We start from the raw sequence: 14,920 nt of genomic DNA on the forward strand, positions 1-14,920 counted from the left end.
CCTCTGTTTGCCACACAACAAGCCAATAAATCAGAGATCAGGTGTTGAGGCATGGAATAATGACTTTATTCAGAAAGTTAGTAGACTGAGAAGATGGCAGACTAATGTCTCAATATAATCATCTTACTGGGGTCTAGATACTAAGTTCTTTTGTAGAACTGAGGTGGGGTAGGGGAGGTGAGGAAGAAAAGCAAAAAGGCCATTAATGTTGCAAATATTTGCAAATGTGGCCAGCCTCAGGGAGAGTATGTTTTTAATTTCTTCCTTCCTGTAACCATCCACAGGTGGACAGGGTCTTGAACAAAGGCATTCTGATTTACTGTTTAGGCAGGGGGCAGGGTTCTCCAAGGCAAGCCATTATGTATGGACAGTATCATTTTAGTGGACAAAAACAATAGGGAAAGAAAGGTTAAAGTAAAAGAAACACATACAACATGGAGTCAGATTGTGTTTTTCCTTATAACAATAAAACATGAAGAAGGTTTGATAGCACACGTCACTTTGGGGATCAATAGAAAGTTTAGTAAGGCTACAACCAATAAGCTTTCAATCTTTGCAGGCTCTGTGTTTCTAAAGCACTTTGAATCTAGTCTAACATGTACCATCTAGTCTAGCATTCTACCTTATAACGCTTCCCCCAAAATACCTACTTTGAGAGTATATTTATACAAAGATGTAAATTTAAATGGCATGTATTAAATGATGTGTACATGTCACAGAATGTAGAGATAATCTATAGTAAAGCATCCTGGTGCTTTGCCCTCAGTCCCATAGCAGGATTTCCTAGCCATTGTGCTTCAAAACCTTCCACAAGTTGGTTAATAACTCTGGACTCCAGAGATTTTAACTGAGAAGAGAGACAATCCTTAGAGGAAATGTCTGGGCATATGACCCAAGTTCAAATTCTGGAATACTGAACATCCGAAGTATTCAGTACATACTCAGCTCCAAAGTGGAGATTCTCCATCAGTGGAATAAGCCTCACATCAGTGAGGTTTGGGGGAGGAAAGTAATAACAGCAAGATTCTTTGGGGTCCCTTGGAATTACAGAGCCAAGACTGTTTATGGCCAAAGTGGTCAAACCCAACAAAATGAGTGAATGGATTGGCATGAAACTCTGGCAGCCTTCAGGCCATAGTGGCGATCCCACATAAAAGCCTGCTTTGGGGACTTCAGATCAACTATGTGATAAGTGTTCTTTCCTGTTGCCCTTCTCTCTCATTCACCATCCCAGTGCCCAGGGAGACTCCAGTGAAACTGCGACAAACACTAGGAGACCACAGGAATGCTTCCAGGAGGCATACTGGAGTCAAGGGTCCAGTGCATAAGCTCTCAGGAATCCTTGTAAGAGTGTGAAGCCAAAGAACAGGAATGAAGGGAACACCTTGGCTCAGGAGGGATTTATAAGGGAGGAGAAACAGAGGAACAGGAAAGCCTCCAGCTAGTCCTTTGGAGTTTGGCAGCCATTCTGACAGCTTTCCCATTCCGAGGCTGATGCTCACTGCTTAAGGCCTGGGGGTACTGGATTTATTAAATTGTCTCTTTGTTCAGCTCTTGCAAAAATAATTTATATCTTAAAACCATTGGACATATTGGGATATTTGTCTGTCCTAGAAGAAGAGGAAACTAGACTCAAGTGCACAAGTTTACAGGGTTGGTAACCTGACGGAGGCAGGATGTAAGTATAACCATACCAACAATTCTCTGGGTCCTGTAATGCCCTCCTCTACACAGAGAAGTGGGCTGTTTCTTGTCCTTTTGTCCCTATTCCCTGCCCTAATGCACGGACGCACACCCATACAAAGTGGGTTGAGAAACAAGGGTGAGCCCTTTCCTAAGAGAACGAGCAGTAAGCTTTGATTCCAAAGGCCCGGGGTTGACTCCTTTCTTTGCCTTTCACAGTTCTGTGAACGTGGACTAAGCACTCTCCTCCTCAAGCCTCCCAAAGGGGCCAACTGGGCCTCCAGGGCTTTCCTACAGTCTGAGCTGGAGCTTCAGTACTTCACACGGACAAGGTGATGGACAAAGAGCGAAATCACAAATTACAAAAATGAGAGCTCTAAGGTCACTAATCTGGCTTTTCTTCCTGTCTAAGGAAAGGGAGTCATCATATCCATTCTGCAACCTCTAAGGGACCCCATACATCAGGCTGGCCTCCCCGGCCCCTCCTTGGCTGGCCCCCAGTGCGCTGGCTCTCTGGCTGACACCAGGGTGTCTGCCTCTTGCCTGCGGGAGGCTGCGGCCCGAGCCTGCAGGGCGCGCGCCGAGCGCCGGCGAGCAGCTCGCGGAGGCTCGGGCGGCAGGAGGAGCGTGTGAGCTGTGGGCGTCCCTTTAAGAGCGGCCGTTCGAGCCGGCCTCCGCCTCTCAGTCCGCCGAGCGCCGCGGGTCACCTGAGGCTCGCAGGGCAGCCGGCTGGCGGCGGGGCCGGCCATCGCGCTAGAGGAGCCGGGAGACGCGACCCGGACGCCAGGTGCCGGGAGCCGACTGCGAGCGTGGCCGGCCGGCGCGCGTCCGCCACGGAGGATGCGGGAGCGCATCTGGGCGCCGCTGCCGCTGCTGCTACCCTGGCTACTGCTGCCGCCGCCGCTGTGGTGCGGCCCCCCGGACAGCCAGCATCCGGAGCGGGAGCCCGAGCCGGGGCCTTTGCAGCCCTTCGACCTGCTCTACGCCAGCGGCGTGGCCGCCTACTACAGCGGGGACTACGAGCTGGCTGTGCGCGACCTGGAAGCGGCTCTGCGCAGCCACCGGCGCCTACGGGAGATCCGCGCGCGCTGCGCCCGCCACTGCGCCGCCCGCCGCCCGCTCGCGCCCCCCGGCGCTGGCCCGGGAGCCGAGCTGCCCTTCTTCCGCGCTCTGCTCGAGCGGGCGCGCTGCTACCGCAGCTGCCAGAGCCAGCGCCTAGGGGGCCCCGCGTCCCGCCACCGCGCCAGCGAGGATGTGCGCAGCGACTTCCAGCGCAGAGTGCCCTACAACTACCTGCAGCGGGCCTACATCAAGGTACCCAGAGCGCACACCTCACGCCCTCCCGCGCCTCCGAGATGTCTCGAGCCCTCCCGCGGCTCCCGTCTTCCTGGCCGTCGGGTCAGACTGGGTCTCCTTGAACGGTTCTGTCTGTGTGTGAATCTAGATATCTGGTGGCCCGAGCTGAGCTCTGTAACCAAGACTAGATGAATCTGAGCAAGCCATTAGTTCTTAAGGCATCCTCTTCTCTCTCAAAAAGAGGACTGCACTGATAAGATGTACCCATTCAGCACCAATGTCTGAACGCTGGCAGAACCGGATCTAGTGTAAGATCTCTCGCTTCGTTTCTTGGTCTAGCTTCAGCTCGTTTCTCTTCAGTCTCAGCTCCCTCATCCCTCGTACAGGCTAGTGTGCACCTTTTCTTTGAAGTTTAACACAGAACAGCTGAGTTAAAGGTAGGCTTGCTCTGAATCCCATTCCTCTTTCTCCCTGCACCTACCCAAAAAGGGAAGATCAAAGGTTAAAGAGGAGTTATGTGTCAGAGGTGGTTCTGTGCGAGGTAGTCTCACTTGAAGTATCCAGAGTGCTGACTCTTTGTCCTTTGATAGAGCACTTCTAGTTTCTGGAAGTAAGCATCGTACTGAGTTGTTCACCATCAGATGCCCCCTCCTTCTGGTTTTATTTATTTGTCTTCAACTTGCCTGAAGTTTGTGACGGGAGGTAAACAGTGTACTGACATTTTCCCCATAGTCACGATTTTGAAGATGCATGTGGATGCTTCAGCAGAGACAATTTAGCCTGTTTCTCAGTCTCCCACTCTTTCTTATCTTTGTTTCTCTGAGCTTATGCTTTCTCCCTTTTTTGCCTTTCTTTGTTCCTTTGTCAACGTCTCTTCTCCAGCTGTTGAAGTGGCAGCTTTGGGGGTTGATTGGTCATGCCAGCCAATGGACTGGGCTGCATTTCTGGGATGGTGACAATACACACCAGGTGCAGATATGATGTCTTTTGCAGCTCATCCCACAAGGTCTTTGCAGATTTGCAGCTGTTGGTGGAGCTCAGGAAATCACAACCGTAACTCACTCTTAACTCACAGTGCCCTGGCTAAAGTGTTGGATTTAGTATCTTGGGCAAGAAATAAGGAGAAAGCCTGAATTCTTTTCAGCATATGTCTTCTACTGGCTTGTGCATCCTTAAGGATTTGCTGAGACATATATTAATTATAAATCTGCTTTCTCTAAAATGAATATCACAGTTTTGGGTAGTCTTAGATAAATCAGTCAATAGTATGCAGAGAGGGGCCTGTGAGTATCCAACAGCTGAAGGTGCATTCGGTGGGTTCCCAGAGCAGAACGTGGGTGGTCCAGATTGGTCCCAGCAACACTGTCTTCCCAGGAGTCTCAGATGTGAGGTTGGCAGTCCCGCTGATTGTTCTGTCACACATCTTGGGTACATTTTCCTTTTTCAGGTCTGGGAAAGGAATGTGTATTTATTTTCACTCCTATAAAAATAAATAACCGTGAGGTAATTCTCAGAATGTGTCTTTGGTTCTGTAATTACCCTTGCTTCACTGCTAATGTTAACATTTATCGTGCTCCCGCTTCCATCTCCTGTTGGAAGTCAAAGAAGATGAAGCCATAGGTTTAACATGCCTTAGTTTTTTTGCAGTAAATTGATTACAGGAGTTAGTCGCTCATGGGTAGTTCTGTGGGTAAACTACCTGGTGTGGTCTGACGAACCAGTGAAGTTGAAGTCCCTTAAAAAATATGTGAGTTCATGTGCTAATTTCTGTTTTACCAGCAATGTTTCTGAGAGCAGAACACCTCTTGCATCTTCTTCCTGTTCATTTCTACTCCAATAGGCACAGTGCCTTGAGTCTATAGAATTGATGATCTCTTGAGGAGGAGATCTTCTGACCCTTTTTGAAATTCATTTTTGGTGAGTTGGAGTCATCAGAACTATCTTTATGAACATCAAATAAGGTGTTCCCTCCACCCAAGAAATTCACACTTTTAGCCTTTGCTTGGCTTCTTGGGAATTTGACTTATAAACACATACACACACAATCTTCTGAGTGCAAACCAAAATTCTGAAAATAACAAAGTACCGTTGGGCTCTGACAGGTTTGAATCGTAAAGTTCATTCCCTGATGATAGATGGGTTCCCTGAATATGCCTACATGTGATCATGGTACCTTGTGTTGCTGACTTACTTTGGACATCAGTGATCCATTCTGCACTTGAAAAGGATAATCCTGGGCCAGATGGAATTCAGTGAAGACTTTGTAACTAAGATTTGAGATCATGAATCCTGTGATACAGTTAGAGCTAGTAGACTTCCTAGAGACAAGGAAATATATTTGTTCTCAGCTAGGGGTTTGCAAACTCTGGGAGCTCTCCAGAGATGCTGTTGCTCCCCCAAATTCCAGTTAGTGAGCAACTAATGGAAGTGGATTCTCTATGCTAGAGTATTGGAAGGGAGAGATTGCGAATTGTGAAATCTAAGGCCTGTTGATATCAATTTCTCTCATCATAATGAGGAAAGGAGAATCCAGATAGGAAAAGGGGCTTACCCAGTGTCACGAGTGATTTGCCTTGATGAATTGAGTATAGGACTGGGAGTCAGAGGTCTGGGCTCTGCCAACAATTGATCATGCCTGTGCACACCCACTGCCCCCTGGGGTAACCTCGGATCCCACAGAATGCTGAGTCCCTGGGGCTATCCATTTGCCAGATTTGGACAGCTCCAGGAATGAGTCAGTCCTTGTGCTGTGGGGTAACAGACAGTCATTGTATTTATGTTCCGGGCTGTTCTGTAGAATCTTCCTTAAGTCCTGGCATGCCGGTAATTCCTCTGAGGTGAGATGGTAGTTCTACTTAGATCCCAAGCACACTTTTTTGTTTAAAGGCAGGGCAAGACTCTTTAGACTTTCAAATTCTATTATTTCAGATTGTATCATATCACTCATAATTCACATCCTAAAATCTAAGATAAAGCTTTGATCAGAATAGTCTCTACTTGGAAACCTTCACTGGTTTCCCTTTGCTACTGGATAGAGCCCACAGTGTTTACTGCAGCCTATCTGACCTTTAACTTCACCGGCTCAGTTTCTCCCCCACTCTGCCATCCTTCAGCCAGAGGGAGCAATGGATGCTTAATCTTTTGTGTCTGACACTTTTGCACATCTGGGTTTGTTTATTCTTCTTTGAGAGGCATAGAGGCTCTGGAATGGGATCAATCTGAGACTGAACTTTAGCTCTTCAATCTCCAGCTCTGTGACTGAAAAATTCACAAAAGCTTTCTAAGCTTTAGTTTCCCTGTCTTGTAGATAATAGAAATAATAGAACCTAACTGGTTGGTTTAGGTTTAAGAGAGGATTTATATAAGACACCCAGGACAGGGCCTATTTCTATTTCCAGAAACTCTGGAAATGTGTCTCTTATTATTAGTTATAATAATAATATGTTTAATTATGATAGTAGCAGACTTAGTTATAGTGGTAGTAGATTAGTTATAATAAGATTAGTAGATTTTCCCACCTCCTTCTCTATGTGTTCAGATGGTAACTATACAAGCATGAGCATATGTGCTAAGTTACTTCAGTTGAGTCCAACTCTTTGTGACTCTATGGACTATAGTCCTGAAGGCTCCTCTGTCCATGGGATTCTCCAAGCAAGAATACTAGAGTGGGTTGCCATGCCCTCCTCCAGGGGATCTTCCTGACCCAGGAATTGAATCTGCATCTCTTAGAGCTCCTGAATTGGCAGGTGCGTCCTTTACCACTAGTACCATGTGAGAAGCACAAATACACCTATTTCTGTGACATCCTCTTTTCCTCAATTGGCAGCCCCCAACAGTCCATTATTTCTCCCTCCTTTGAATATCCACAGTAAAGAATATGATCCTCTCATATCATGTTTCATTTTTAACATTATTTTGGAGAAATCCATGTATTTATTATCACTAATGTGAGCTCCTGGAGATCACAGAATGGTCAGAGTCACTTTTGTACCTCCTAACGAAGGAGTTTCCAGATCTGGAAGATCAGTAGATAGATGAATATTATGAATCACCTGGGCATTAAAAATATAATTTAAAATTGGAGATTTAGGTTCATTAGGTCTGTCTGAGTTCAGTCTCAGCATCTATATCCCCCCTACCCCAACCAAATACCTAAAACAGGGGGTGGTAGCAGTAAATGCTCAGCTTATGTTTGTTGAATGAATGATAGCTTGGTTGCTTGTGTACAAAATATTGTTGAGAAAGATTGTTGCATGGTGATAGGAAGTCTTCTCATGTTAGTTATCAGATTTCATGGCTTGTCAGTTGGGGAAGAAAGTTACAGAAGAACTGTAGACTGCTTGACTTTTCACTCTTTTCCATTTGCAAGTTCTGGCTAATGTTGCAAACTTCCTTTCCCTCCCTCTCCATCTTTTCTCTAATTTAATCCTTATTTTCTAAAACTATGCTTCGGAAAATTCTTGACACGCTGTGCCTGCTTTATGTACATTTGTGGAATTTAAACAAACATAAGAGAGATCCTTTTCTTTTTCCCTTATCTGTGTACTTTACAATCAGGAATACTTTGACAGTATCTGTTTTTCTGTCAGTGTTCCCAGCCATTTAGTAAAAGGAAAAAAAAAGATATCCAGTGCTGTTTATTTTTATTTTTTTATTTTTACTTAAAACAAGCTTGTCCTTCCATGTTTTGTTTCTAAACTGGAGCTGTGTGCCATTTGACATTTGTTTTTCTTCTTAAGATTAGAGGCGGGGGTGAGGGGAGAAATGCAATTAAGTTAGGCAATTCTATCTCCCTCCTACAGTCATCTCCCCCAAATTCCTTTTTCTTGACCATAATTTATTTTATTAGTGTTTTCTAAAAAAGAAAAAAAAAAGCAAGCTGAAAGATTTTCCTCACTCTTTTTCTTCTTTATCCATTTCTTTCTCCTTCTAGATGAATGCCTTAAGAAAAATGAGTTTGAAACCTAGATCACATGATATGTGCTTAATATATATTATTTTAGTTCAGGATAAAAGCTTTTCCCAAGTCTCATATTAAAATCTCTTTTTAACCCATCTGTAGACTACGTACATTTTGTCCACAAATTATTTCAAATAGGGAGTTGAATTTATGTCTTCTTGAAATAGTTGTTTTGAAATTTCCTAGTGGTTTTTTCCTCAAGGGATGTGGCTTTTTTTCTTTCTTCTTATTACAATTTTTTTTTTCTAGGCTTGATTTATCAAAATCCACTAGTCATCATCTTTCTGTCCCACTGGTTAGGAAAGAAACCTGGGAACTTCTTGGTGTAGCCAGCTCTTAGGTCCTCCTTAGCTAAGGAGATTGAATATCAATTGTTTCCTGCTAGGAGGCTGACTTTATGAAGGCCCAGTCAGCTCTTTATCAATCACCCATTGTGACTGGCAAATGGTAGCTTAAAATTCAATTAAATGAAGGGAGCAATTTCTTACAGGTTTTCTCCTGTTTTAGTCTGGTGAAAACTTTTCCCAAATCTCAAACCTATAAAGGGATTTCTTTATAGGTTTTAATAAAAGGAAATAATAAACGACTTGTCTCTCTTCACAGATTCCATCTCTGAGACTCAAATGTATTCTGTCATGAATATCATTTGCTCAGTGATAAACTCCAAAGGGATAAATGTGTGAAATTCTTTTGGGAATGTTTGATAAAATGTCAACTTGCTTTGTGGATGGAGTTTAAAATTTTTGAAAGGTGGATGGATTCATCTAAAATGAAAACTCACTGGATTTGGTGTAATAATGGTTCTTTGTACTACTAAGGACTTGAGTAAAGATCTTAGAGAACTGGAAGGGACTCCAAGGGAATATCTTGTTCAACTCTCTGTCTCTTCAAGTTAAATAGTTGGTTTGGGGCAGTGAAGTAAGGGTGAGAGAGGGAGGAATACGTATTTTGCCTAAGAAATGTGGTCTTGTAAGAATAAAGAGTGATAATTACTAAAAGCATTAAAATACTACAACTTGAAGGACCCTCAGAAATCATAAAGTCTGTCCTTGTTTTGATAGCTGATGGCCTCAGAGGTTCCATAATGAATCAAGGAGGATCAGCAAGTGGAGCTGGGTCAGAATGTCCAGTGCTCTTGTGGGCTTCCCAGGTGACGCTAGTGGTAAGGAACCTGCCTGCCAATGCAGGAGATGTAAGAGACGCTGGTTTGATTCCTGAGTCAGGAAGATCCCTTGGAGAAGGAAATGACAACCCATTCCATGGACAGAGGAGACTGGTGGGCTACAGACCATGGGGTGGCAAAGAATTGGACAAGACTGAAATGACGTAGGATGCACACACAGTGCTCTTTACAGACTCTGTGGAAGGGGCATGGTTACCTCCAGAGGGGCAGTCTGGTAAATCAGTGGTGCCACTGAGACCTGCAGTGGACCTGGTGCCTCCAGAGATGGAGCAGACACAAGGCCCAGTTTCCTGGACTGCCCCGCCCACCCTGCATTTTCATTCACATGAGATGTAGGCCACTTAGCCAAGAGTCACAGTCGTCTGGTGGAAAATTTTGCATTTCTCATTAGGAAAAAAATAATTTCTCCTGTCTTTTTTTCCATTCAGCTTTTCTCCTATAATTCTTTTTCTGTTCTTTTATTCATCCCTCTTTTCCTGCTGACTTCCTAGCTATGTAATTTCCATGAGGGCTGGCCTTCATTTGCCAAATGTCCCAAACACCTTTAAAAAGAGAGAGAGCTGGAGTCAGCCTTCTGTGTGATATGTTTCAGTGCTGTGTGTATGATTTTGGGGGTTTAGTACTGAAGAGAGCTGCCGGCTGTGATCAGAAGCAGCTGATTTCATTTGACTACACCCCTCTCTGCTTTACTTTCTTTCTGCATCTCTCTCTCTTCTTTCCCATTCCTTGTCCTGTTGATGATCTCCATAGTGAAATTACATCTGCCAAGGAGCAGGTTGAGGAAATCAATCAAGGGAAGAGAGAAGCAAGTAGCAGTCCAGGTAATGTCAGGGTTCTGGTTCTAATAAAATGAAGCCCAGAGAGCCTCTTATTTAATTTGATACATAGACATAGGCATCTACTTCTATGAAATTCTTTTTATGTCCTTTTCACCCATACGATCTGTGCAAGAGTTGGGTATATGTTGGGAAAGGTATTCATTTCCCTTTCCTCTTGGGTCCCCATCTTTCTGCAACTGTTTCCTGTCACATTCATAGAGCGTATGTGCTCCCACCCTTTCATTTTAGAGAAGGCAAAATAAAGTCTGGAAAAGAATCAAGTTGTCCACATGTACCCAGCAACTTAATGGAATAACCAGGATTAGAATCTAAGAACCCTGATTCCTACCTCTGTGACATTGCTGATGACCACCATTTATAAGACACACACTGAATACCTGAAATTGCCAAGGTTAATATCATATGCATAGCATGCCACTTAACATTATTTCCCAAATAAGATATACCTTGAAAATAAAAGCTACCTTATGAATGTTATTCCTTGCACTACTGTTCTGCCCACTTCTGGAAAAAGCTCAGAAACAGGATCCTGGATTAATACTGTCCTCCAATAAACCTAATGGAAATGAATGAGCAAAGAATCTTCTTTGGAAGGGAAAAGGAGGTATAAGAGCCAGAAAGAGGGAGATCCAAGATGTCAGATTTTCCAGAAGTTCAGGGCTATCAAAATAATTCTGCTGGAATTCATTATCTATAAATAATAGATTCAGTTTTTCTGCAAGCAATGAGACACTGCTGAAGATTACAGTGTAATTATATTGGAACTCTGGAAAAGGAATGGAGAAAAGCAAAAGATATGATAAAATAAATAAATCTGAAACAAAGCAGAGGAACTGTTAACAAACCCTGAATTGCAGTAAAGCTAACTGAGCCAGTTTTGATTTATTCTTTCTGCTTGAATGCTAAATTTCTAGTTTTCACTTTGCCAAGATCAATAGGCTTGCACGAAGAAATCAACACATAATTAGGACACCAGACACAGTGGATTATCCTAAAGCCATATTTGGCTGGTTTCAAAAATGATCTCAAATTATAGTATCAAAAACTAATCCAGAAAGCCATAAAAATTATTTCCCCACTGAAGTAAAAATTATTTCTTGGTAGTATTTTTCAGGCTGAATCCAGGATCAACAATCACCATTTGATTGTAGCCCAAGGCATTTAGAAATGCTACTAGGGAAGGAGATTTTCACAGTCATTGTTTCTATAGGATGACCAAGGGCTCAGTCATACAATGAAGTCTGCAGGTTTTTGGATCAGTAGGTATTTAAGTTTGAGTTTCTCAGCCTTCAGTTCAGTTCAGTCGCTCAGTTGTGTCCAACTCTTTGCGACCCCATGAATTGCAGCACGCCAGGCCTCCCTGTCCATCACCAAAACCCAGAGTTCACTCAGACTCACGTCCATTGAGTCAGTGATGCCATCCAGCCATCTCATCCTCTGTCATCCCCTTCTCCTCCTGCCCCCAATCCCTCCCAGCATCAAAGTCTTTTCCAATGAGTCAACTCTTCGCATGAGGTGGCCAAAGTACTGGAGTTTCAGCTTTGGCATCATTCCTTCCAAAGAAATCCCAGGGCTGATCTCCTTCAGAATGGACTGCTTACTGATATTTGGGATGATTGATTTTTGTCATTATAGGTTGTCCTTTGCATTTTAGGATGGCCTCATCCCTGACTTTTACCTACTAGACAGCAGTCGCAACACACTTCATATTGCTTCTAAGCTGTGACAACCAAAAATGTCTCTGTACATGGCAACATGTCTCTCGGAGTCAAAATCACCCTATTTTGAGAACCACTGTTTTAAACCTGTAGCCATATTTAAGATAACTGGACGTTAAGATTAGACAAGTATAAATCAAGTGTTTGACAACATATGCTAGATGGCACTGGGCCCACTGATGAATCATATTTATGAAAAAGTTTGGCTTTAGCTTGATACCTTTTATGAGGGGAATTCCAATCGAAATAGAGTCTCTTTCTCCAAGATGCAAATCACTTGGCTTATATTCCTTAGCTGGTCTTCCCTCATGGCTAGGCTAGTACAAGTTGCAGGAAAGACCAGAGTAATTAGCTTCTCTCTACTTATTATTGGAATATGACAGCATAGGTTACTTTAGCAATACAAACTAACACCTTTCAATCTTGAACTCCAAACTCCAGAATTAATGTATTTTTTATTCAACTTGGAAAGTACCCAAACTCAGTCATTTAAAAGTAATCCACTGCAACTCTTAGTTTTCTTGGGGTTAGTTCTTTATCACATATGCTCTTAGAAAACAGCTTGCCTCAAACCCAAAATGCCACCTTATAGGATACTGGAAAGTGGGAAAAATGAGAGGGGATCAGAAGAAAAAGGAATGATTGTGAGATTGAGAGAGAGAGAAGCTCAGAGGGTATCTCAGTCCTTTGGTATAACAGAAGACCATATGCTGGTGATTTATAAACAAAAGTTATTAATTATCTATTAATTCTTAGAGTTCTGGAAACTGGGAGGCGAAGACCATGGTACGTGCAGGTTCATTGTCTGGTGAGAGGCATGCTCTGCTGTAACCTCTCACATTGCAGGGTAATTTCTGGACCTCTTTTATAAAGGCATGAATTCATTTCTTCTTGACCTAATCAGCTCCAAATGCTCACCTTGTAATACTTTGGGAACTAGGTTTCAACATAGGAATGTTGGGGAACACAAACATTCATACCATAGCAGAGGGAAATGCAGAAATAGATGGAGAAAGATAGAGTGATGATAGCAAAAATTAATAAAGGAAGGCAAGAACAGTAAGGTAAAGTCTGAGAGGGCCCCGTGAGTGAAAGGAGTTTACACAAAACAAACTTGGACGCTGCATTCTCTGAAATTCATGTCTCTGTAATAAAACCAATCATTCAGAAGCAGATCTTGGTCGTTCTTCACCCAGAGGCCCCATACTCAGTTGAGACATTTCTGTCATGATAAGGCCCAGGGTAGCAGAGCCATTCAGTTTCTGTGTGGAACAGAGAAGGGAGGGATGTCTTTGGGGAGAATTTATATGACCTGCACTCAATGTTTACCAAATGTTAAGGGGAAATGCCATTTTGCCATTTCAGGTTTCTTTGAAATCCTAGATGGAGCTAAATGTTCTCCTTTTCGTAATAGGGTAACTGATTAAATGGCTAAATGGTATATCTAAGATCCCACAGCTGGTAAGTAGAGTCAGAATCTGAATCCAGGTTTTTCTGTGACAAAACTCGAGTTCTCATTCACTTCTCACAATTTTGGTTTTGACATGAAACAGGCCTATATTCATTGGAAGGACTGATGCTGATGCTGAAACTCCAATACTTTGGCCACCTGATGGGAAGAACTGACTCATTTGAAAAGACTCTGATGCTGGGAAAGATTGAAGGCAGGAGGAGAAGGGGATGACAGAGGATGAGATAGTTGAATGGCATCACTGACTCAATGGACATGAGTTTGAGTAAACTCTGGGAGTTGGTGATGGACAGGGAGGCCTGGCAGGCTGCAGTCCATGGGGTCACAAAGAGTCAAACACAACTGAGTGACTGAACTGAACTGAACTGAACTGAGGCCTGTATTCAAAAGAATCCTCCCTTTTATTATATGACACTGGAAAAGTTCACATGTGTGAATATGAGTTCCTTATTTGGAAAACGGCTTCTTGTGAGAAGTTAATTTAAAAAAGAAAAAAACATTTTGAGTTCATCTAGGTCAGCATTAACAAAGAAGTACAACTGATCCTTGAACAGCATGGTTTGAACTATGAGGATACTCTGCAGATTCAGAACCATGGATAAAGAGGACCAACTATAAATTATATGCAGATTAAATATGTATATATTGGAATGTAGTTGCTTTACAATGCTGTGTTAGTTTCTACTGTCCAGAAAAGTGAATCAACTATATGTATACATATATCCCCTCTATTTTGGATTTGCTTTCCATTCAGGTCACCACAGAACATTGAGTGGAGCTCTGTGTTATAAAGTAGGTTTTCATTAGTTTATAAGCAAATTTAGACCACACAGAGGTTAGAGTCTCTATCCCTCCATATTTTTCAAGGGTCAACTTATTTCCTTGCCTCATAGCTGCTGTGCAGAGAGGAAATTTGTAAGGACATCTGAAAGGCGAAAGAAGACTTAGGCATTTTGATAAATTAAAACAATAAGTACAGTACAGTACTTAGAGTAGGTAGAGAAAACTTGATTACACACAAAACAAAAATTTGACCTGCTCAGTTGGAGCTCCTAACTTCAAGTTCAATTCCCTAGACATTGGAGTGTAAGCTTACTGGCCTCCTTTCAGCGTCAGACTAAAACAAAAGTTCTTCTTATTGATATCTTGAGATTGTATTTTGCCGCTTTGAGAAAAGTCTTTTTGCTTCCTCCCCTTTTCCTTCTCCATCCCCCTGATTTCACAATTTCCATGAGACTGTGGTCTCTTCTTTGTATTTGTCAAAAATGGACTGTGTTCAAACACATTCCAAACCTTTGCTGTTTTCTATTAACAGATAAAATCTCTTCCCACAGACCAACACACCCTGGGAATTTTAAACTGCTTTAAGCCTTTTCACCACCCTGATCTAGAGTACTCCTGGGAGATGGCCTAGGTTTGGGAATCAACAAACATCTCTTCATCACAGACACAAGAAATAAGACTGCTTCTTGTATGACAGGCAAATGAGAGAGTAGCAAAGATAAAACAGAGAGAATTATGAGTTCAGAAATCAGGCAATTTAGGCTGTGTCTCCAGTGGTGTCTCTCATGCCTTTAGGTCTCTATTTGGACAAGGGCAGAATTGGACTAGATGGCTTATAAGAACTCTTCTACATCTCTCAGCCTGAAAGTGAAACTTGCTCAGTCATATCTGACTCTTTGCAATCCCATGGACTATACAGTCCATGGAATTCTCCAGGCCAGATTACTGGAGTGGGTAGCCTTTCCCTTCTCCAGGGGATCTTCCCAA

At 42.9% G+C, this 14,920-nt stretch overlaps 1 protein-coding gene across 1 annotated transcript in view; it reads left to right on the forward strand.

The window, feature by feature from the left end:
* Positions 1–2,359: 2,359 nt before the first annotated feature.
* The window catches only part of P3H2 (prolyl 3-hydroxylase 2), a 177,331-nt gene continuing 164,770 nt past the window's right edge, over positions 2,360–14,920 (forward strand). The window contains exon 1 of the mRNA XM_015092503.3: positions 2,360–2,997. Coding sequence (XP_014947989.1) covers positions 2,524–2,997 — 474 coding nt within the window. The 5' untranslated portion in view covers positions 2,360–2,523. The remainder of the gene's footprint in view (positions 2,998–14,920) is intronic.

The sequence above is a fragment of the Ovis aries genome, chromosome 1, assembly GCF_016772045.2.
Source record: "Ovis aries strain OAR_USU_Benz2616 breed Rambouillet chromosome 1, ARS-UI_Ramb_v3.0, whole genome shotgun sequence".
Taxonomy (NCBI): domain Eukaryota; kingdom Metazoa; phylum Chordata; class Mammalia; order Artiodactyla; family Bovidae; genus Ovis; species Ovis aries.